Source organism: Dromaius novaehollandiae, chromosome W (assembly GCF_036370855.1).
Source record: "Dromaius novaehollandiae isolate bDroNov1 chromosome W, bDroNov1.hap1, whole genome shotgun sequence".
NCBI classification, from domain to species: Eukaryota; Metazoa; Chordata; class Aves; order Casuariiformes; family Dromaiidae; genus Dromaius; species Dromaius novaehollandiae.
The window spans coordinates 45,020,505-45,046,404 of NC_088130.1; the positions used below are offsets into that span (position 1 = coordinate 45,020,505).

A 25,900-nucleotide genomic window follows, 5' to 3' on the forward strand; every position below is an offset into this window, starting at 1 on the left:
TATTAGTGCTATGCGAGATAAGACGAGAAAAATCATACCAGAATTACAAAATTCCCATCACTCAGAAAACAATCACTGCAGGGTACAAGGTATCATCATAAATTATTTTTCTAAAAACAACAGGGAGAAACTAATTTGGAGCTGCAGTAGGCTTACTGCCGCTTGTTTATTTGAGGAAATGCACAAACATAGACCAGCATCGAGACATTCCGACTCAGAGCTAATTCTTGTTAGGCTGATTGAGCTTCACTCATTCCTAAAATGAATCAAGGTAAATCAAATAAGGCATACTTCAAATCTAAACAAAAGTGTCTCATGTTAATCCAGTTTAATCAAGCTAGCCTAACCAATCCACTTTAAAACTGCAAGTTTTTGCGGGTTGACAAACTGTGGACCATAGGTGTTCCGAAAGAGATAATTTCTTATGAATTCATATAGCATCAAACATTGATGCTGAAGACATCATGTGCAACTGTAATACAACCAATCCAAACACGAAAACTAACAGCAGTTCTGTACTAGTATTCTAGAAGTAAATCAAATTTAGTTGCTGCTTGTAAAGTATTCCTGCACCTTTTTAAGCATTTATGCTTTTATTAAAACTGGATGGATCAGGCCAATAAGAAATATCATTGTCCCAAAATATACTTTTGGATATCTAAGATCTTGTTTGTGAGGGTGCAGGAAGATCAAGACCAAACTATTCTGAAACTCTCTCCTGTCATTACCTTTCTAGAAGTGCATGTACCATATGACACACATCTGATGAGCTCATCAATATCTTTGAAAAACCAATCGTTCAAGTGGTAGAAAGGCATTCTCATGAATTAAAAAAGAGGACTAGAAAAAACAGAAAAATGGTTACAATGAAAAGCAATTATCAGAAGTCCCACAGGGATCTGTAGAAGAAAACATGCTGCTCAACAGATTTGCAAATAGCCTACAAGAGGGCTATCTAGTGAGGAGACTAAACTTTACTGATACAAAATTATTCAGAGTAATCAAAACTAAAAGAGAGCATGAACAGTTGAAGGCAACTTATTAACGATACTTAAGAATTAAGCAGAAGTGATATAGATAGAGTTCATACACTAATACTAGAACTTCAGAAAAACAACTCTACATATAGTGATGGACTCAGGACTATTTCTGGGGAAAGATATCCTGGAATCATGAACAATTCTACAATTCTCTGGAAATATAATTCAACGTTTAGCAGAAGTTAAAAGGCAAACAACACTAGGAAAGCAAGACAAATAATACAAAACAAATAATATCATTACATCAGTGCACAAAATTTCTGTACTTAGAGCAGTCGCAGTATGAAAGAGAAGTATCAAAAAAGATACAGAGAAGGGGGACAGGATGATCAGAGATACAAAACATAAGGAGAGATTAACCAGACTAGGGTTTTTAGATTATCCACATGATGATGTGGATAGCGACATCAAGCTTTCAGTCAGAATCTGCAAAAGTACGTTGGAGAAGTATCACAATGAACTTGCTCTTCTCTTTTACTCTCTCCCTAGAGCACCAGTTACTGGCCACAGCTGAAGATGCTCCTGTTCTATTACAAGGACTTTTAGACTGAGCCAGTATCATTCTTCTCTAAACACCCCTTTTCTATAATTTTTTAATTCCTGCCACTCTAAAAAGCATACAGACAAAACTAAGCTTCCCTCAGAGTGAACACCTAGCACAGACTAGCACTGCTTAGATTTCTGGCTCTCAGTTTACTAAGTCATTAAATGGTAAATATACAAGAGTATATTAACTTGACATATTAGCAGTCAGAACAGGAACATTTTGTATGGGTTTTAAAAAGCAGAGATTTAAAGAGACCCAATTATTCTCTTGATTAATATCTTCAGAACACTAACAGACTATTTTTCAGTTACAGCTATTGAAGTGCATGGAAGAAAGGAGCTAGCTCAAGCTGTTCTACATAAAGATCTAGGTACTCAAACACCATTAAAAAACCCCCCAAAACCATAGATCTTTGCCTGGGCACACCCAAAGTAAAAGTTTAGATATACAAACTACAACAAAAAGGAAAGTAGAAAAAAAGCACTGGTTTTGGGTGCATACTAGATGTCAATTAAAGGGCAAACAGATGGACACTTACTATAGAACTTAAGGAGTATCATAGCATAGGCTAAAAGAGCTCTGTAGTTTTTAATCAAACCTCCTAACTTTTCATTTATTACTTATAGCTGGTCAGATATATCTAGCTTATTTATCCATCCTGTCATTTCTGAAGATCTTCCACAAGAATGAGTAAATTTCAGATTGGATGACCTGAAAGAAACATTGCTATGAAAGATTATTTTTCCTTTAATCCAGGGTCAGCTAAGCACTTCTTCACTGAAAATGACAATCTCAGCCTAACACAAGTGAAATTTGTAACAACATGAATGCAACAAATTCAGGAAACAACCCAAAATACCATTCCATCTGTTTTACAGCCCCTAAAATAAACGAAATCAGTAAGAGTTCACCACCTACCTAAACTAAAACATGGTAGAACAATCAAAAACTGATTTTCACCTTGATTAAATGTTTTTCTATTTAATTTTATTTAATTCCAATCATTTTTTCTGCCAGGTTTTATACAGTATTAAATTCAATTCAATTCTAAGAAGGAGCAAAGTATTTATCTGCCCTCAGGTTACTTTTAAGCTCAGTTAAGATCATATCTTATCATCTGGATAGGGTCCTGGGCAACGTGCCCTCTGCTTGAGCAGGGGGTTTGGACAAGACACATACATGCATGTAAGTATACTTATATATGTAATAAGGCTCAGGAAGCCTTGCTTTATTTCTTATAGTAGACAAAGCTGAGGCAACTGTGTTATGTCAGTTCACAACCACTCTTGCCAGTGAGCTAAATTTTTAAAATACACATGCAGATCTTGGATATTCCAAGAAGTCTTTATTAAATGACTAGATTTCAAGCTTATATTTTAGGTAATTATACGATCCAAATATATTTTCCTTAAACATATGTAAAAATATGTTTATCCTTTTCAGAAGTGTCTGAAGGAATATATCCATTTTCAAACATAAGGGGTGCAAAATATTTCAGGAGAATTATTTAAATATGACATATTCAAATAACAAACATGGACTTCCAAATCTGTCCTTTAATCCAAAACCCCAAACATAATGAGGAACAATTATGAAGAGAAGAATGAGGACATTTCTAGAAGCTACTATTCAAAAATTACAGGGAATAACTGTAAACCAAGATGTACAACGATCTTCCTGGAAAGCTTATGGAATCACTGTGACTGCCCCCTTCTTGAATAAGAAGCTGAGCTAAGATTCAGATTTAGTTTTTTACCTTATTCCTGTGACTGTTCAACTCTACAAACTGTTCTCCCACTATCTACTGCCTTTATCCTATGCAACCTCATTACTGCAGAATGTTAGCATGGCACAGTATGGCGCTGTGTCTTATTTTTCTCCTCCTGCAAATTTAAAGGGGGTTTATTTCTTTTCCAAAAACCCCTGTATTTAAAACTTGAAATACTGTCTCAGAAGAATTCACTGTATGAAATAAATGTTAGCTACAAAACTCTTCCAAATGTTAAATAGGATATTTGTGTTTTAAAATGCCTATTTCCTATTGTATAATAAATATATGGAAGTAAAATGACAAACTTATTTGGTGAGGTGCCAGAAGACATATATAATAAGATTATATACAATTCATGAGATTATAATTATTAATCAAAATATTACAATCTTTGTTCTGAAATCACAGGTGATTATTATAAAATAGGCAATGCTCATTTGATAAGTAATTAGCAGCACTACCTTTCCTGCATTGCCTTAGAACCTCCTTAGATTCTTGCATATGAACAATCCAGTAGAATTACATTTTCTTGACATCAATTATCAAGTTTGACCACCTGTTCTTAAACCCCCTTTTTAATGGCCAAAGATAGATTTGTTTAAGCTATTCAGAAAGCATGGACTATTCTTCCCTCTTAATATCCAAACTTTCCCAAATTCAACTATGGAAAATAGAAGATTCAACAATTTAGAAGCTACTTTACTCCATCATCAATAAATGTGATCAATTATTTCAAACTGAACAGTCCTTTTTAGAGCATTTATAGCTGTCTATTCGTGACATCAAATTCTGTCACCTTTGGGGTATAAGGCAACAAGTAACTAAGTCCTCGGCACTACACTATAATTTAGAACACAACACTACGTGTTTTATCAATAACTTAAACTGTGAGGAGAATTTGGGTAGTAAATACTGACATATCTAAACTTCAATTTAATCTAAGGGTAGATAATAGACAATAACCCAAATTTTAATGTTAAATGTCACAGAATTTTAAATATCCAGAAGATAAAAGTGTGACAAAAAGCACTGTAACAAGTCCACAGTAGTGTATTTGGTACCAGGGGAGGAAGGTAATGTGGTCTGGTGGAGAGGGAAAAAGATTAAAGATAATAATAATAAAAAAAAAAAAAGCATCCACATCATCCACATCAGGAAGACAGTTGAAAATCCTTAAGGTTAGAGCTGCTTTCTTTGTATTTTCATTTCAACTTACCATTCCTTGTGCTAAAGATTAAACCTCCATTTCATCTTGGCCTAATGGTACTAGAAAATACACAATGTTTCCAGTTATCTCTTTCAAAATAACTTCCCAGATGTGAGACATAAATTGATCCCATCTGATAGCTTCTACTTCCTCTTCCATGAAAACAATATTTTATAAAAAGTCAAAAATAAAAACTTATATTCTACTTCTTTAACATATCCGTTCCTTAATATATTTCATTTATGGTCCAAATTCAATGGAGATAGTGTAATTTTTATCAGTCATCAAGGAGAACAAGGAACTGTGCACAAATACTCACTGTTATGTTATCCAAGAGTTTGGCCATATGTTTAATAATTTCACCATGATGTGCTGGCTGAGTTTGCAGCAATTTCTTAATGACAACGACACTTTCAGCAACTACAATTTCTGTTTAAGACAAAAAACCCTCAAATTATTGCTCTTAAAAGCATTTATGCAAAAGAAAGTCATAAGTAATATTGTAAAATGTTATCAGTTTTCAAAATATGCTTTGCAGAACTGAATTCTACTTACAAAGATGTAAACTACTTTATTAAGTAATAAATGTTCAGCCTCTGGATACAAGTTACGAGCAGCAAAAAGAGGACAAAGAAATGTTCTAAATATAAAAATATCATCTTATCATGTACATTTTGAAATTGTTCTGGTAAAATTGCTCTTTCTATTTTTGCTTTTCAAAATATCAGTATTTTTGCAGAATAACAATCTGTTTGGCATCATTAAAATTATGCAGGGTCATAAATAATTTGGTATCTGCATTATAAGTGCAAACACCTGTTTAATTTTCAATCAAATACACACTGTTAAAAGTGTCAGCTTATTCATAAACAAGAGAAATAGCTAAGCATTTTCTTTGCACTTTTTCACCTTCTAAAGGGTCTCTCTCAGGTCCGTAACCTAACTTCTAGTACATTCAAATGAGGCTTCTAAATAGGCAAGCTGTTGTAAGATTTATGTCAAAGTCATGCATTGGAGTGCTTAACTACTGTAACAAGTAACATTCACAGTCTGATCAACTTGTATGAAATGTATAATTTTTGAAGCTGAAAAAAAAACCCACTGGTGCAGAGGTAAGCTTCTATGCAAGAACAAACTCCTGCTGTAAGGAAAGATGAAGGAAAGTCAAACATGGCCAAGACAGAAATCAAAACAAAAGAAGACTGTAAGAGTTCACCATAATTTTAATTTTCATTTCTACTATGAAAACGGAATCACTATTTCTCCTAAACTATAAATGCTGAAAATAAAGAAAAAGTGCATCTACTTTTCCTCAAGCATCACATAAGTATTCTTATATTTGAAGAGTTAGTCTGACACATAGAACATTCAGTTGCAATTCATTCAGTAATCAAGCAAGCTAATGTTTCAGAAGGAGGGCATGAGGGAAGAAATCTCTAAAATCTTTATTGTGTTTTTTAGAAAGCAAACTTCTTAATGGAGAATTTCTGTTTAAAAGCTGCAAGTATGTGCCATTATGCCTTAAGCCTCTGAAGAGCTTAAGCTTTAGCTTGTAGCTTTCTGTGTCATCCTTTATTTGACATGACATCTCAGTCATTTCTCTAGACTAATTTCTTGAAGCAAGGTTAAAATTGTATAATTAGAGAGAGAAAATCAATTTCATAATATATCTACTTCATATATCCCAAGGACTTACACAATTCTACAGACCAATTTTATTTTGACAGTGTTGTGTCTGCTTTCTTATTTCCAGTTATTAAAATAAGAAGAAAATTCTCAATTTTTAAAAATGACAACCTGGAATATTTGGAGCAGGGAACACTGGGATGATAACTTCTCTCACTGAAGGCTCTGCAATACTACTTAACAGGCAGAGTGGCTAAGCAAAATAAAACAGAACCCAAAAGACTGAGGTGGTCATGTAGTTGTCATTAAAAACACTTCCTGACATTGTAGAACTGACCATGACAAACCGAGGTGCACAGTATGAAGTATCGCCATAGAATTACTTTAATGCAATCTGTTGGAGCAACTTTGAAGAACTGAATCAGAACTGTAAGCAAGTACACTAGCACGATCCCTTTCACATGAGTCTAGATTCCAAATAAGAAAGTACACACAAAAGCACATCAATACCTATAAACGGAATGTTACACACAGCTAGTTTTCTTTTACTTCATTCTGATAGTAATTCTAGTAGATAGGTAGTTACTTAAGGGGTATTAACAGTTCAAGTAATTTTAGAACCTACCAAATTTGCATAGATTGTTAGGGAAAAAAGTGTTTTAATTATTTGTCGTACAATCATTTTTACATTCTCTATTATTCATAAGCTTTGTGCAACTTTTAACAGAAAAAAAAAATCATCTGAGAAAAACCTACAAGATCTCTAGTATATGCACTCCAGACAGACAAAAGAGACTTCCTATAATCCCAGCTGTCTCTTATATCTAAAATGACTTCTATGCCATCTTAGCATGGCCAGCAGTCAGTTCAAATTATTGAGGCAATTGCTTAAAAGAAATACATCAGTCAAATGCCAAATGTTACAAAAATAACTTTTCTTTCTGTGCTTCCTTCAGCAGATGAGGAAGGAAAACAATTCTCAGCCCTCAACATAAACAAGGCTGGGGAAGAGGGGAATTGCTCTTGAAATTTTATTTGTACTTTTAAGAGTGCTTTTTTTTTTTATAGTCAACTTTCTCTTATTCAGGGAAACTGGAGCCTAAAAACATAAAAAAAACCCAAACAAACAAACAAAAAAACCCATAAATCACAGAAGCTCCACACCACATACAGGAACTAGAAAGTTCAATGATGAGGCACCCAAAGAGCTCTGTGAAGAGTTAATCCCAGCTGGACCTGACTGACTCCTCAAGAGACAGTTATGTGCAACTACACTCTGCCTCTCAGCACCCAAGTTACAGAAAGACTACTGGCACATGTTCCACCCCAGATCCATCGTACGCTTGAATACTGGCTTGCATCTTCAATAAAGGCCTTTCTAGAAGAGCACAGAATGGGAATTGTGATTTTGCCACCAGCTACTTCTTCAAGATTCTGTTTTGATTTGATAGAATTAGTTTGGTTGCCTCTTCTGGGTACTCCACCGAATTCCCCATAATAACAAAACAGTGCAGAGAAGTCTTGGTCGACTCCGCTTCCAGTGACCTTAGAACCGCTGAAATTATCAACCTGGCCTTTGTGCTACACAAAGGCAGCAAAACTGCTTCCAGACTTGGAACAACTCTGGAAGAAGTAGCACTGCAAACAAAGACATCTCTCAACCATAACATTAGTTGCATCCCTTGAAGATGAAAGTTGGAAGAATGCAGGACCAAACATGGACTTACCACAACTCTATTCTACCCAGACAGATTTCTCTTTATATAAACCAAATCTCCTTTTTTCTCTATCCCATCTCCAAAACTCTTCAAGTTCAGAAAACTGTAAGTAGTGGTAATTTCCTACCTCCGGAGTAAAGGTACCATGTAAATTATGCCTTCCTGCTCTTTCCTTGAAAAGAATCAGAAAGACACTGCAGCTACGGTAAGGTAATTTGACAGCTGCCAGGTTTGAAAGATCCGAAATGTATCCTTTGCAGTCTCAAAAATTGTAAGCACAAGAAGATACTTGTAAGATTTGTAAAATACAATAAAATACATCTTTTAGGATCTTTAGAAGCATTTACTAGACAGTTACTTACAACTGGCCGAGAAAACTTCAGAAAACTAACCTTATTCAAACAGACCTTTATATAGGCATGCATAGGTACATAAAATTACAGAGAGGGAATTACTTTGAAAGAAAGACTAAGTTGAGAAGCTGTAAGAAAAGCATTTTCTTTTATCTCAGTTCCTGATCAGCAAAAAGAAAAATGAAGCAAGAAAACAGTAAGAAGGATTATTATGCAACTAATTCAGTATTCTAAAGTGATGGTTTAATTATCCTATCCTATCTCTATGGAAAAATGGGGACATCGTACCATGCTGAAAGGAGCCTACTGACCTAGAGGAAGATTGCTAGTAAAATTAAGTGGAATCAAGAGCAAACTTTCAAGCTATTATTTTTAATATGCTCATTACTGACTGCAGTACAAAACAAAACAAAAAAACACCCAAAGGCTTGTTGCAGAAATAGCCTTACAAACAAAGTTGGAAGATACTTTAAACACAGTGGAGGACCAGAAAAGCAAAAAGGGACCAGAAGGTCTGTAGTAATAGAAAATTAAAGTTACATAGCTTAAAATCCACCAAACTATACACTGCCATTTCAGAAAAGTTTCTTATACAAGTTGATGGGGGGGAGAATAAGGACTCACAGTTTATAAATAACAAAATAAGAGAAAGATCTGGGTGTATCACTGGGTCACAGGAGGATTACACCCTACCAAAGTGGTGTCCTTGTTAAAGACATTCTTAGTATTACCAGTACTATTTGCAGTAGATATGGAGAGGATAATGCTGCTTTACAAAGCTTAGGGTAGATCTCCTCTAGTGTTTTCTGTACAATTCTGATCAGGCGTTCTTCCCTTCCCTCCCCTCCCCTCCTTCCCCCCCCCCCCCCCAAAAGAAAAAATTGAATTGGAAATGCTACTGGAGCAATAAAGAAATGGAAGTCATCATACAAAAAAAAAAAAAAAAACGCAATGTTGACTCAAGCTAATCAACAAAACTGAAGTTAGAGGATATTTATAACAAGGAATATAAACACACTAGTAGGGTAAAAAACCCCAAGTGCTATGGGGAGAAGACCTGTAAGCTAAGGAAGTACTACTTAACAAGCAAATGTGTGTACAGTAGATATGTGTACAGTAGATATAAGTACATTTATCTTGGAAATCAGAGTAATGTTTCTAACCATACAAGGAACAAGTTTTTACTATAGCTTTCCAGTATGAATAGGAGAGTCAAGAACGTTGGCTAATTTTAAGACTTCTGTTTGAGAACTTTACAAAATCTGGTCACCATCAGTAAAACAAATGGACATAAATTCAAAATATTAAGATCTGTGTTTTAACATTTGGGATAATATTACATGCTGCTCCTCCTTCCTGACTTTATTCTGTTTGATTACATCTGTTTTTCTTCTCATGATTTACCATATTCATGTAGACCGGACATTTTATAATCTTTTGATTCTCCTATTGACTTCCTTCTGCGTAATATTTATTGCTAACTAGTAGGGATATACAATATTATCAGATAGTCGTTTACAGTGCTGCTATATACTATTTGGCCTTATCTGCTCCTTGTTGTGTTCTTTATTAACTTCCAACTCAATTTCACCATATAAAAATAACGTAAGGCTAGATTACAAGATTAAGCTAAATTAGGGGCTGTTTATCCTAAAACTATTTAATTTTTTTTCCAGTTAGGCATTGATACACATGAAAAAAGCCATTCCAAGCTTTCAGCACCCTCTACAGGCTAACTGTTTTGATACAACTAAATATATATCAGCAAGATTTCTACTAGTATTCTCTACGATAACCACAAAACCATAATATTGTAATTATAGGGATTTTAAGAAAAAAAACAAACAGGTAAAAACATCATTGCAGGCCACATGGAGTTAATCTCTGTACCAAATGAGAAAATAAGCAACCATTGATTATGAGAGCATTTCCAAGTGCTTCAAACTTTTTTAGCTTACCATCCCTGTTGGACAGCAAACATACTAGGCCGTTAAGGCATGTGTCAGTCACTTCGGTGATGTTCGTTGCACATCTGCCTATAGCCTGAATTGTAGCTGCAGCAAACTGCTTATCTTGGCTTTTCACATAAGTCTGAGGAAAACAGGATTTTCATTAGTCAATACAGTAGTCCTGTCAACGAAAGACTTACCACATTATCCTCATAAATGTACCATACAATAAATTGAATTTAGAAAGCTACACTATACATTAGAACTTATACTTTTTTTATTTTTCACTTCATTTTTGCTTTTAGAAGACATTTTCTTGACAGCCTTAGTCACCAATGGCCATAGGAACCTCTGATTTCAAGAGAGCTTGGGACAGGGGGCAATTACCCAAAAACAGCAATTAGTTTGAGTGCAAGGTTGAAGGAGTTTATGAGTTCTCTCCTCAGGGAGGTTTCACTTCATTTAACCAGAAGCATCTGTGAAACTATGAATAACCTACCTGCCTGAGAATGGCACCTTTCAGAGAAATCCAGCCAGAGAACTGAAGCAATGAAAATAGGTGTCATAGGCAAAGAGGAAGCAAAGAAGGACAAACACTGTTTCGCCATATAGGCAGAACATCTTGCTGATGCATATACAGGTATTAGAGAAAATATGGCAGATAATACTATTTTATCCATCAAATGACTTGCAGAAAAGTGGTCTGGCAATAAATGCTAATCAGCAAATATTGCTAGAATTAAGACACTACCTTCCAGTGTCTTAAAGTGTGACTCAAGTTGGTAGGATTTGTTTTAAAGAAATTGGAACAGCTTGAGGTTTTTTCCCCTCACTTTCTTGCAGCTGGAAGGAGAATTAAAACAAAACATTGAAACTTCTTTTCAAACATAAAAAGCTCCATTATCCATTATGATATGAAGACTGCTTCACAATTCTATTCAGAGAACACTGGACCACCTGGAAAAGACTTTAACTGGAAAAATTTAAGACTTTAAGAGTCTAGATGAAATACTCAACGACTGCAGTTGGCCAGTAGAAAGCATTTTATGTAAGAAGAATACATTTTCTCCACAAACCTGAAATTCTCGTAGCAGAGTTGATATGTTGGCTTCATTTGCTAAATTTGTCAAGATTTCAAGCTACAAGAAAAAAAAGTATTTTACTAAAAGTTAAAATAAAACATTAGAAACAGTACCATATATACCACTTATTATTGTGCATAAGTAAAAGATAATACTATTAGAAATACCACTTAGCATTTAATAGATATAGCAGATTTTAGTATAAACTGATGGTAGCATCACATTTACAAGGAATATTCTCCAGGCAAGTAAATGCAGGGTTTCAAAACAGTACTCTTAAGATTCATTGACGCATTTTCTATGAGCTGTAGTTTTACAGTGTTGTGTTCCTTTTTGAATGGACTTGAAATACTTCTGGCAGGATGGTTTCCAATGTGATACATATAGGGACGGCATAGCCTAGAAAGCCATGTGACACAGTAAGAAGAAATAATGGAAAGCGTAACAGCAGCTGGGGAGATGTAAATGAAATCTCCATAACATTCGGAGGAACTGTGATAAAGGATCTTTAAACCAGGAAACAGTTTAAATCAGAAACAGTTGCTTCTGTGAAATGGTTTAGCTCTTAATCAACACCAACAGCACTGCACCCAAAGAAGCCTTTTCCTAATTCCTGGTGAAGAAGGGGATGATGTACAACACTGGGCATACACTTTTAAGATGCTATACTTCCAAGCTGCTTTAACTTTCAAGCAGAAAGAATTCCAAGCCAACTTGAATGAGGTAAACTGAAGAAAAAGACAACTCTGTAAAGGGAAGACATTTTGAGAGATAGATGCACACAGATATGGAGATTTAATTGATAGAGTCCACCTGTACTTCAGAAACCATTTGAGAAGGCCTCTCACCAAAGAGTCATAAATAAATGTAGCTGGCATAGAATAAGAAGTGGCCAAAGAAGGACAGGAATGAACAGAACTAAATGACTGGTTTTACAGTTCAAGAAGGTTATCAATGGAATCCCACAAATATCTTTGTTGATCTTGCTTTTCAACATATTCACACAAACTGTGAAAGGGATGAAAAGGCAGATGACGGTTTCCTGCTGATGCTAAGGTTTTCAGAGAAATGAAGACAAAAGGCTGACTTAGAAGAAGAGCTGCTTAAATCTTAAAATATTAGATGACTGGTTGATAAAAGGTCAAAAGAAAGTGCAACTCAACCCAACTGCAAAGTAGTGTAAGGAACGACACCCTAATTTTGCTTAGAAAATGATGGGTGCTGAGCTGATTACTACTAACCTTGAAAGAGTATTCGTGGTTAAAATAGACAATGCCGTGAAAATAAGCTCAATGCTAAGCAGGGGTCAGAAAAGTAAACTGGGTGTTTGGAAGGAAAAAGAGCAAGACAGCAATTAACAGTGAACTGGATGAATTCAAAGGTATCCCTACATCTTAAATACTGCTGTAGGTCTGGTCCCCCCATCTTAAAGCAGACAATGTAGAACTAAAAAAGGTACAGAGAAGCACAAGATTTTCCCAAGTATGTAACATCATAGGTAGACTGAAACTCTTCAGTCAGCAAGACAGAACTGAGGCAGGATGAAAGAAAAGAGCACAATTTCTACTTCTCCAGACTTTCACTGTTGTGTTATATTTGAATTCTCTAACTGACATCAACTTTAAATTTTTTCAGGAGTTCAGAGGTCAATGACTTTTCCTGAATAATAGTATGTCTTACTAGTATTCTCACCAGCTTTCATAATCATTAAATTTGGGGAAGATCCTGTCATCTCCTTATGTCTCAAATTTCCTTAGATGTAATATCGGACTAATAAAAATAACATGGTTTGCGTATAGCTATCTTAGACTGCACCACTCCATGCACGTAATGCGTGCAAATATGTGTAAATTAATAATATGGAAAAAATCAAGTTTAATATACCTGTACCTTTCACTCCTAACCACAAGTGCCCATGACAATCCAGAAAGCAAAGACAAGTGAAAATACACACAAATAGCAGATTGCTTTTTGACTACTGTTTTGTCAAGGATTCTATGTTTCCTTGAAAACAAGAAGAAAACAGCCCAGAACAGGCACTGAAATACGGCTTTGAGAAAAGCCTAAAGTATTTCTCCAGTTGAATGCTGACTTGACAGGGGATTTGGGACTCCTGCATTGTCCCATATTTGACTCCTGCTTTATTTGGTGAAACATACTTGAAACTCTCCTTTTAAGCAAAGGGTATTAAAGACAGTGTGATGTCATTTCTCTTCAATTGAGAAGATTTTTCCCTCTTATGAAAACAGCCTAACTCTAAATGCTTGAATGGCAGGATAGATCAAAAGGAATAGTAATGCTCTGTATCACTGAAAAATATCAAAAACTTGAGCAGAAAACACAGTCCATCTGCCATCTATACCACAACATCAAGAGAAATTTCCAGACAGTCTGACAAGCTTGAAGGACACTTGTGGGCTTATCTAAAAGCCACAATGCTAGACTTCTTAATGGAAAAGGAACAGAACAGAATAACGTATGTCATAGCAGTACAAGAAAATTTCACTTTCCTGTTGCAAACGGTGATTTGTCCAGCAGTATGCAGATGAATTCTTTTAAACTCACCTTCAGTGTTTTGATCATTGTTGGATCAGTTGATCTAACGTAGAAACTCTTCAGATAAGGTTCAAACATGCCCTGAAAGAACAAAACTTATTTAAGTAGCTTGCCTGTGCTTAATATAAAATGTAACTTAGAAAATTCCAAAGAAGGTATACCTTTCTCTGAATTGACATAGTGGCAATATTTTGCAGAACAATATACTGCACCTCCCTAGAATTTGAAAAGAAAAACAAGAGTTAGTCTACAAAATTATGGATACATAGATTAACACATCATGGCAAAGACAGACCAATTCTACTTGAGCCCAAAGTACATTTGATTTGGCACAAACACATAAGAAGAGAAAGCTTAGTGCAAATTGTCACAAGTCAATCATCATCTTCACAGCAAAATGCGTCACAAAACCAAGCTATCGTTCTTAAAAACTTTTATATGCAAAAAACATCCCCAACATCAATGTAATGGTGCAATGCTTCTTGTAGGTGTTAGGTCTTTGTTTAAACAAAAAAATTAACAATTCATTTAAAACATTTGCATGTTGGCTTCTCCAGACACAGCGCACACCGCTTTTTGCACCATCTTGAAATTTAAATGTTCAGGACGACATAGATGAGAAAGAAAACACGCAGACTTTATCTATAGTGTAGAAATTGCTGCATTAGCTAAGCAACAGCTAATACTTGCACTACCAGGAATTAGCTTGGCTTTTTTTGTCTTGAAATAATTTGTTGATTATAGTTCTCAGAAAAGGCCAAGCTCTCCTGTGACTTGCAGTATATAGACAGGTTCATGCATCTATTAAAAAGCAGCACTATAACACAGGCAAGTCAACCAATTGTTTAAAGCCTAAGTAATTATAGTAGTTACAGTCAAATTTTCTGAACCATGGGTCCTCAAATTCTTTCATGATGCAAATCACACCTTAACAGACAAATCATCTCTTCAATTATCTCCTCTTATTCAAAACTGTAGAATAGACCTGTGGCAATTACAGCTGTCGCTTGCAAAGCAATGTAATAATACAGAAGTACCTAATACCTTTTAAACCTATTTTTGTGCAATTCTTATATAAGTACATGCAAACCAGTTAGCCATGCATGATGTACCAAGACTGGAAATCACTATGAAATGCTCTTCCAGGCACTCTAGCCCTCACTAGATCACAATGTATTTGACATTAATTTAAAGGCCATAGGCATATAACTTAAAGGGTGAACAACAAAAGCTTCTTTCAAAGTGGGTCTTTACTAGCAAGCATTTCATGCAGACTGGCTACAGAGAACAGACAACCCATTTAACATATAAAAGTCAGAAGATTAGTGCTTTTAGACTAACTAGTTGAGATATAGGAAAGACAGAATAATTTCTTATTTGGAGAAATCTGGATATAACCATGAGGAATAAACAATGTGCAAGAAGCCGCCTTTCAACCTGTGAATATGAGTTTAGTTCTATACATTATCTGTAAATATGCTAAACTGCTTTATCTATTCTATTTACCTTTGCATAAAGAGAATTAGAAGCATCCTGTACTATAAAACTAAATATAGAAAAATAAAGGCAATACATTTTTATCTGAAATAAAAACATAAATACTCTAAGAAGCCCTATTTTTCCCTAATAGTCTAACTTTCAAATGATAGATACATTAGCCAAGGGTGAGCTCAAGAAGTTCACAAAGAAACAGTTCTATGGTGACTGGGCATGCAAAATTTAAACTAAGCAGTCTTGTCAGATGCAACTAAAGCGACTTTTTCTTTTCTTTTCTTTTTCATTTTTTTAAGCTTTGTCTGTTCAATGCTACCTACTTTTTAAAAATAAGTCATTTTCATAGCTAAGTTCTATCCAAGAAGATCATATTTAGTTAGGAGTTGAAATATTAAGATTTTTTCAAAATAACTTTCTATCACACCTTTTGGGCTTTTCAAACAGACGCATGGAAGCTAAAAATTTAAAAACTGGAAAAAAGAAGTTACATAAATATTGGCATAATATGCCTATACTATGAATCACAAAATCCCTCTGGAGTATTATCAACTTTATGAAGCATATGGCAAATGACACCCTTGATAGTAAAGTATGACAAGGTCACACTGAAGATGGTCAAGTCAAACTTAGTGAGACTGAATGAAACACAAACTAGTTCTTTAAAAGCACTGTTCGAGGATTAAGAAAATGTAGGGGATTCAGCAGCGTCTACTGCTGATTTAAAAATACCTATTTCTGTTGTTGACAGAGAAACTAAGAAGTCATCAATATACAGGGAGGGAAAAGAATGTACTTATTAGAAGACTTTAGTGTCTCACAGGACAGTAAGGAACCATAACATAATTAAACTTCCAATAATTAAACAAACTCAAGAAACCGAGCTAACTAGTTTGTACTGTCTCTATTTCTATACTAACCATCAACCATGACTTTTTTCTCAGAATAAAAGTGATAAAAAGAATGAAATGCTTATGGTAGGAACATAATACTGAAAATGATGGAATTACTTTTAAGAATTTTCATTTATTGAATAAATACGTATGTTACAGTACAATTTTAAAATGAAACTCTAATAGTGCTATAGTTAAATAGACAGACAGACAGATGGCACTGGATCTAAACAAGCACGTACAAAAAACCGTCACAAAAAAAGTGCAGACAGCAATTCAAAGAACGGACATGACCTACCTATTGCTACGGAGTAAACGCACTAATGATTTAGAAACAATGCCAGCTTCAGATTTTGGTGCCAAATGCCAATAAAGCTGTGCCACTGCCATCACCACCTAAAAAAAGAACATTCAGAATGGCCTGTTAATTCAAAATAGCCATACATAATTATTACATTTGCTTCAAACCTGCAGAACCACCAAGCCACTCTTCTTTAGAAAGGAAATTGCATATTCACGTTCTTTGAAATCAACAAAGCAGACTGGCAGAGGGAGGAAGGATACCAGGAGAAAGATACTTTTATTTCTAAAATCCAAGCTAATAAGTAACTCTCATTCCTACCAGTATTTATTGTATGACATAATATACAGTGGGACAGAGAGTGAAAGATGTAGATAGGTAACTCATAATTATAATCACACTAATATCATCCTTAATAAGCAGTACTGCTAGCATTAGCTATACAAATTAATGAGGAAGTACTGTTTTTTCAAACTTCTGTAAAGCTTGTGCTTTTATTTTTATTAAATACAGGGTCAATATTACCTGTTCTTTAGTTTCCACTAAAAACCTCCATCATTACTCTATTATGCAAATTATAATGACAGCTGCTTTTACTGGCAACTTCTAAAGTCTAAAAATAACAAAAAGTAGAAGCTATAGGTTTATATATAAACATCCCTAGCAGCAAAAAGCAGAAGAGTGAGAGCTATAATAAAACTTATGGATTTTAAATTGCCTTTCAACTTTTTCTTCTGGTAAAAAGACAAATGAAGAACTTCATGTTAGTCATACCACAACCTTCCCTACAATACCATCATGGTCACCTTTCAATCTAAACTAAACATAGATCATAGAAAGGAGAATCAAAGTAAAGACGCCATCATGACACTTGACTTGGTATCCTAAATCTTAAATACCCATTAAACAAAAAGTGGTTCTAAAAAATAAATACTGATGAAAAGCATTTGAAAACACAAAATAAATAGCAGATTTTTTTAGCATAATACAACAAGGATCTGACAAAAAGCTAAATCACAGTGAAAGCAAATAATATCACTGCTGGTAAATTCTGTGAATGGTACAAAAACTGGTGTAATAACAGCAATTCAAAACAGCATGATTTCACTTGACAAACTGCACTTAAACATTCTAGTTAACTTTAATACTGGAAAGTTCAAGATCATAACTGTGAGAATCAATATCATACTTAACAGATACAAAGGAAGTGATTTACAGAATGTGGAAGATAAGCAACTGAAACAGCATTCTCAATGCAGTGTGCTGGCAAAGGTATCTAACATAACTGTTCTTTGCAGGAGATGAGGAAACATTACATAGATGTTGAACAGTGGTTTTAGCATGAGGTTGTGCTCTAATATAATTGTTCTTGGAAAGCTGCATTTAACTTGTTTCCAAAGTTTGCTGACCGATTAGAAATGGTTTTGATAAGACCTACAAGTTAATTAGAGTCTAGAAATATGTTTCACATGAGGAACTAAAACCTGATCCATCTAGCTTATCAAAAACAGGTTAAGAGGTGACCTGATCACTGTTCACTAATTGTTCTTGTAAAGTCCTATAACACCTTAACCTAAACAGATGTGTAAGATGATTCAAGATTTAAAGAAAATAAGGACCCTCTTTCTAGACTGAATTTGTCTAAGCTAAGCTAGGAGAACATTTTGCATTGGAATGTGTTAGACTCACTGTCACTGAAGTCTTTTCAGAAGATACGTAGTCTCAAGTACTATTTCTAACCTCAGTTTGTAATAAAGTTCTGTGGCCTGAGAAATGCCACAATGACTAGCTATCAGCGGGACTCTTCTTGGTACTAAAACTTTACCTGCATATTAAAGTCTCCTGGAAATAGTGTAGAACACACTATACTCAGGATATCGTATCTACCCTGGAATCCTGCCAAGATACCAACACTAAGAAGCAGGCTGGGATTCACAAAGGATTCAGGCATATAATTGTCTCCTTTTAAAATATGAGACTCAAAGGAAGGTACCACTTAATGAATCAGTAACAACTATGATTTTCCTTGAAAGTCTCTATCATCAAAACTGACAGTGTTTGTGCCATCCTAGCTGCTGAAAACTTAAGCATTTACAGCTAGCTATGGTACAGTTACCACATGCTACAGAAGTCAGATTCAAATACCTCTTTTGTCCTTAACACCTGGAGCATAAAGCACAATCAGTTCAGGTGTTTTACTCAGGAGCTCAGTTAATTTGAAAAAAAAGTTATTTTTAGTAGAAGAGAAAAGAACCACCACAGTTTTCCTGTAGCAGTTACTATGCAGTGTTGCCACATTAAAGAGGTATAGATTTTCTTTCTAAATCTTTTACATTTTCTATAAGCATAGGTACTTAGTAATTCCTTTTTGATAAAAAGTTGAACTTGTCGTACAGCAGAATTTCTGCTTTGAAGCAAGGGCTTTGTATTCCGTAACAGAAGCCGGTGGTCTGGGTCCATAACGTAGGTTTTTTTCACTTTCCGATCTTTTTCTTTCTGTTCTTCATCGGATTCATAGAAATTATTTTCATTATATTCCTCCACAACATCGTCATCATCCTGCCAAAAGACAAAAATAACAGAAACACGTACAGAATATTTGAATCGACCAGTTTTATTCATTTAAAAAATACCATACAAAAAAAAACAATTTCATGCAAGAATTTTGCACTTTTTTTTTAAACCAGCCATCGTCTCTTCTACCTAGTTTGCTGAAAGCAATAAATATACCAACATTTAAAAAAGCCTTAATAATATATGCAAAATTTCCGTGGAGGTAAGATCAACTATTAAATGAAATGCCTTTGTTAATCTTTTGTAAACCTGATCAGGTGAAAATATTGGTCCCTTTTGGACTTAGAGCCTATGATCTAATATTGACACGTCTAAAAATGTCAGTTCTTCAAAATTCACTCTGTTTTGAAGACTTTATACAAATCCCCTGCACTGTCTAGCAATATATAAATTATCCATAAAAACAGCAAACAGCTTAGGCAAACTTAAGCAAAGGGCAGTTCTTTAAGAAATTAGACTGGCTAAAAGGTTATGCATCCTGATTCTGGCTTTCCCTGATGAAGTTCATTAGACTCACTGGAGTTTGAGATACTTTTTCTCAAAAGTGAATGACATCAAGGTACAGAGAAAAATATTTTGGTTAACCAAATTAATTTCTGACATTCATAGGCTTCGTATATAGGCCACAGCATACAGAGATCTCCACTTGCAGTTTCAGATATATATCCATCTGAGGATTATGAAGGATTTCTTATTGTTTTACTGCAAGTGGGCCTAGGAGTCAGTCTGATCAAAGATCATGGCCTTAGGGCTGGCAGAAAGCAACCTGTTTGTAAAAAACCCCAGATATTAAAATGGTAATTAAATGGTATTAATATATTTCATGTTATTAAAAAGAAGTCTATGGAGAAGACAGAGCCAGGCATTCTCAGAGGTGCATAATGAAAGGAGGGGAGGCAAAGGAAACAAGTTGCAGCACGGGAATTTACAATCAGATATTAGGAAAAAGAACAGTGAGTGATCAAACGCTGAAACAGGCTGCCAAGAGAGGCTGTGGGCATCTCCATCCTTCAAAAGTTTCAAAACTTGAATGAAAAGGCCCTGGGCAACCCAGTCTAATTCTGTAGTCAGCCCTGCCTTGAGCAGGGAACTGGACTAGAAGACCTTCAGAGGTCCCTTCCAGCCTAAATTATTCTATGGTTACAAAATTCACCTACTTTTCAAGAAAAACACTTTACTTAGCAAAGGAAGTTCATAAAACATAACAACATAATAGATCACTTGAAAGGTCTGTTTTGCTCAGTTTATCTTCAACGATGGCTCAGAAAAAGGTTAACTCATTGGATGGGTGGTACAATGATCATTGCTTTAGTGTATTTTCTCATTCTCCAGCAATCTGCACCTTAGATTGAAATGTTCACTTTTGTATGCATCATGTTTAACAGCTACCAAAAGGCACTTCCTTATTTAGTCAACACCTTCCTTAACACATTTTATGACCTCCAGAGCAAACTGTGGGTAGTCACCCTTTTAAATTAAAAACTCAAGATGCTAAATCAAGAGTACTGGTAACTGAATCCTTCCCCTTATCTACAGGAGAGGCAACTTGAAAGCAAGATTCCTGATCCCAACGCATCTGAACCCTGCACTGAGGAAGGTGACTCTAACAGAAGCAGGATAATTCTATCTCCACTGATTCAGTCTTCAGTGTCACTGCCTTGATTGCTAACAGGCAAACATATGAGTACTATCAAACTCAAGAGGAACACAGAGCTGGAAATAGTATTTAACTCATTAATCACTGTTATAAAGAAAGAGCTTGAGCTCACACATTTGTGATTCTTTTAAACACATTTCTTTTTAAAGAAACATTGGTTAGAAACATTTGAAGCAAAGTTCCTAATAATTACAAAGCAATTTAGGCCTCTTACAAAAACTTTTATTTTAAAACCTACTAGAATTTTTATAGTGTACCACTTTCTACATATCCCCACAGCAGCAGTATTAATGTGATCTTTTCTGATAGTCAAGTATTCATTCTGGTCTTAGAATATTCTTCTTTTCTCAAATCTCTTGAAATTTTATGAAATAACATGATGACACCACACAGGGAAATAAGTTCAGTGAACGGAAATTCATTAAGATCAAACCAATGATCTTAGTTTGATATGGATATGGAGACCAGTTTTCAGGAAATGTGAAAACATTCAGTCACTAGTCACCTTAAGACTCAACCTGAACTGCTGAGTATACCACTGCCAAAAGGAGAAAAACATTGCAGCATTTGCAAAATTACATTTATAATTTCTGCTATCACAGACAAGCTTATTTCTTGACAGCACTCTGCACAAGTACCAGTATTTTGTTCAGCAGTTCGGGGTCTAGTAACCAGAAAACCTAAAACCAAACCCTTCAAGAGTTGACCCTATTGAGATGATTGAGGTGCAACACAGCATAGTCAAGAACCCAGACCATCAAGCAAAAAAATCACCTCGAAGAACTAGCTGAATTCCCCTGGTTTTGCTTTGCCCTGTAATAAGCAAAGCCATAGCACTAGACACCACTGAAATAAGGGTGGCAAAAAGCCTAGCAGGAGACTACCTGCAGCAGGTATCCAGCAAGAAACATACAGCCTGTCCGTATAATGCTCAGTCGTGGGTGGGGTCTCGTTGAGCCTTTCTGGCAGGGAAGTGGCAGCATGAGAGTTCAACAAGTAGATTTAAATGTTCCAGTGTTTCCTCTTGTCCTTTCAATCACTTTAGATGCAGTTTCCACAGCCAATGTAAGACTAATCATACCATTAAAAGATTCTTTTTTTTTTTCTAAGCAGGTTTCATTTTCACCTGGATCAGTAAAATGACCTGGCTCACACTGTGGTCATAGGACCACTGGAACTGCTGAAGGAAAGCAGTGGGTGGTAAAGAGAGAAGGACAGGAAAGAGGCATTCCCTTTCAGTGGCTGCCTTTAGTTAAATTGCATTAAGTACGCTCATAGTTTGTAGTAGCACATGATTTAATTGTGCAGTTAATAGCTTTTCTAAATTGGCAAATCACTAAGAAAGTTCAGAACCTTGGGAGAATGAAGTGATTAAACACAGAGCAGGACCACTAGCATTCCAGGCTAGGAACTGCAAATAGACTCTGTTCCACATCATCTGCAATTTATATAATCCAGTGCAGAAGAGAATATTTTAGTGCCAAAGAACATGCATAATTCTTTTTTACATTATTCCAGACGTACAGCTTAGGGACATCTTCATAAAGTATTAACAGTTTAAATGAAGAAACTGCCAGATAACAAGTTCCATTAGCCTGTTGTTAAAGTTACTAAGCAAATGAGCTAACATTTAACTAAGATCCTGCGTGAAATTACATTTAATATGGCAATAAAGTTGAGAATGTGTTTTCCATTTAGGATAAAACACATTACAAGAATACTACAATTATCTCCAAATGCAGCTCCAATACATCCGCAAACTCAAGAGTTAATGGAAAACGTCACTGAAATCCAAACATGAACACATGCTGCTGCCCACGCTAATAGCCCTAATCCTGCTCTGTAACCTGAAGCAATTCAAGTATTAATGTTCCTAGGTTAGGTATAATTGATTTTTAAGGCCATAGGCTTCTATTTCTCTCCTTAACGAAGATATCTGTAACTCAGGTTCATAAGAAAATGCACAGGAAACAGAAAAGCCTGTGACTGTATTTCCACACCTGCCTCTCCCTCTCAGTACACCATTTCCCCAACACTAGCCTGGCTGTACATGTTAGAACTTAACCTTCTCCTGCCCTATATACTTTTTTCCTCCTTCCCTGTCACTGATCTTTCTAGTTGAATAAATCTAGGCGAATACCTAGTTCTTCACAAGGAATTCTTAAGTTTAACAGTTGCATCATATTGCTCTTCTTCAGAAAGTAATGTTTGCTGCTAGAGAATAATACAGTTTATGGAATTTCACTTGCTTTCAAGTTTTCAAAGATAATACACATGCAAGATGAGGTTAAACAAATATACAGAAAAAGCATTACTTATAAGCACATTTATGCAATGCTTTGCAGTATAGGCACGTCAAGCTACAGCCAAGAGAACAAAAAGCCTTAGGGAAAAAAGAAAGGAAATGGATGAAAAGGAGTAAGGCAGGAAGTCACTACGCATTCGGACAACATGTCTCAATGAATTCAAACTGTTAGTGAATTTCCGCTTTCCACTCATTCATATTGCAGGTGACTTCAAACATCAATTCCCACATCTCAATCACATCATCACAGCTATCTGGAGGCAGGTGTTTGTGCAAATAGTAGCCATATAATTGCTCTGCCGAATCCTGAAAGCATCTTCTGTGACAATTATATATTATGAGCGTATAGAAGGTATTTCAGTTGCTGCTCTACAGTTATCTGAGATGGGTAAATTTCTCAGCAGTCTCCCACAGCATATGAACTTTGGTGAAGCTTGCTTTGATTATGGATCCACTTCAAATGTCTCAGAAACACCCTGTGATAAAACTAGTTATCCACTTTGACATACCCTTTTTTTTGGGGGGTGGGGGGTGTGGAAGGACAGGGAAGGGACGAACACTATTTTTCAGTCTCTCAGAATAAGCCTCAACAGCATTGGGGGACCACCTGAAACATCTAGTCTTATAAATAGAAGGGTAAGACTTCTCTGACATCCAGAGGATGCAAGAACACTTTGATGCTAGAGACACGACATTTAAGGAAGGAAATGTGCAAATTAATTCTCAGAAAGCTCTTCTGAAAATTTAGCTAAAGTTTGAAAAAAATTTCTACACGAAAAGAATACTATGCATAAGAACTGTAGCAAAGTTTTCCTCCACTTTTCGAGAAGGATTTTATTGCAAGGAGAGATCTCTTGAAATATAGGTGCCACAAGAAAAATTTATAAGAGACTCAAACACAAAGGCCAGATAAGTTGTAACAAGTGAGATCTTGCTGAGGAACTGTGTTCTCTAATAGCTATATATAACTTAACAAACTCACCCTTTCACAAATTCAAGGAGAGTATGGAACACACGGGTATGGGGCAGGATAGCCATTAACTGCACTTTGACTGAATTAAGGGAGAAGTCAGACTTCGTCTTCAGCAAACCAGTATAAGGGGACTGAACAGGATAACGATCCCAGAGAAAACCAAGCCACATAATAGAATCTTTTGCAGATAAACTTGTTTTGTAGAGTGCTTTCCAGTGTTTATCAAAACTGCTCTCAAAAGAGTTTGGGGTAAGTTAAGTTTGGAAGATAAGAGCTTTGGGACTACTCACCAGCAGATGAAGCTGATTCCAATACCAAAACCACCTCAGCTTACCAAGATCAGTGCTCCACTTACTGTATCACAGATAGGATCCTTGGATAAGGGAAATGGTAGAAAAGGTATAGAGCGGCTTTCCTAATTACAGAACCAATAATGCATCTGTAACTTTGATGTTGTGTGTGAAAAGGCCTACCTAAATCCTTCCACATGCTTAAAAGATGGATTTCTGAATACTAGACTAGACCACCTATTTTTAGTCTATCAGAACAAAATGACAATTATCCTCAAGACTGTTCAAAAAGCCAAGCTGATGAACAGTGCCCATCCCTCCTCTCCATAATAGGGAGTCCTTGAATAAGAGACAAGTATGCCAGAGCAGGTAAAGTTTCATATGAGGAATTGCCTGTTGCCTAAGAGAGGCACATCTCACATGGTGGAAAGACGACCAAAAATTGTAATGGCATTTGACATAATCTGAAGCCAGCCTGGAGAAAGGCCTTAGAAGGCATGAAGCCAAGTTTGCCACAGAGATCTCCAGGCACTAACTGAATAAGAGCGAGTTTTCTATCATTAGCCAAAGGATGTTAAAGAATCAAAGAATAAAAGAACCAGATCATCCACTCCATAGACAATGGATTCCTTTTAACTACTAACCAGCCATCTAAGTATACTCTCTCTTTCTTAAGTATACTGCAATTATAATTAGTTGTGCAATAATGGTGTATGCTGCTGTGAACAGGCTAACAGAACTAATAGTGATCTTCCAAAGAAAGTCATAGCTCTGATGGAAATATGAAAGTAGGGGAGTATTTCTAGTGCTTAAGCATAAGTATCTAGTGCCATTTTATACTCTCTCAACTATGAGAAATATCTGCATGGGTCTGGTAGGTCCTGAAGGTATGGGGCCTACAGGAAAACCACAGCAACCAAGACTAGACAGGGCACCTTGTGGCATTTAGTACAACACTAGACCCTAATGTTTAGATAGATCATATCCTAGTTTCCCTAAAGGTCAAAAGGCTTCAAACATTTCCTCTTTTGCAGAATGAAATTATTGAAGTCCATCACCAAAGTCTTCTCCTTTTCAAAGTTACCTATGGAATCCTTCTTGATTTTATTAAAATAAAACATCTAAGTTTCTAGCATCCAACAAATTCCTGTTGACGCTCTTGTATGCGGAATCCTTGAAAAGAAATGAGTTGGGGTTTACATGACAGCTGAGAAATAAACTGGATCACTGTTCCAGGATGCAGGTTACATTAACAGTAGCTATTCCTAAATGGACAGAAAGCAAGAGATGTTACTGTTACGAAACCTGAAGCATATTTAGTTTTCAGGAACAAATTTGCTCAAAAAAGGAGGACAATTTTTAGAAACTTCTCCCTTCAACCACACTTAGAACCTAAAAAGATTCTGATAATAAAGTAGTGGTCTGGGATATGACCTTTATTCTACCAGTAAGCACTTGTAAAGAGGCTTCCTGATGAAATACACAATAATAAAACATATGCCTGTTACTCTCTTTTAAATTAACCAGACTGAACACTTTCAGCTAATATTAACTAACTGTAATTAAC

General features: G+C 35.6%; 1 protein-coding gene across 2 annotated transcripts in view; it reads right to left on the reverse strand.

Annotated features, from left to right (window-relative positions):
* The window catches only part of LOC112987022 (AP-3 complex subunit beta-1), a 151,001-nt gene that overhangs the window by 75,698 nt on the left and 49,403 nt on the right, over positions 1-25,900 (reverse strand). For both annotated transcript variants that reach the window (XM_064500489.1, XM_064500490.1), the window contains exons 8-14: positions 18,929-19,093; positions 16,532-16,629; positions 14,011-14,065; positions 13,859-13,930; positions 11,288-11,350; positions 10,221-10,353; positions 4,885-4,994 (exon numbers count right to left, since the gene is read on the reverse strand). In XM_064500489.1, coding sequence (XP_064356559.1) covers positions 4,885-4,994; positions 10,221-10,353; positions 11,288-11,350; positions 13,859-13,930; positions 14,011-14,065; positions 16,532-16,629; positions 18,929-19,093 — 696 coding nt within the window. The remainder of the gene's footprint in view (positions 1-4,884; positions 4,995-10,220; positions 10,354-11,287; positions 11,351-13,858; positions 13,931-14,010; positions 14,066-16,531; positions 16,630-18,928; positions 19,094-25,900) is intronic.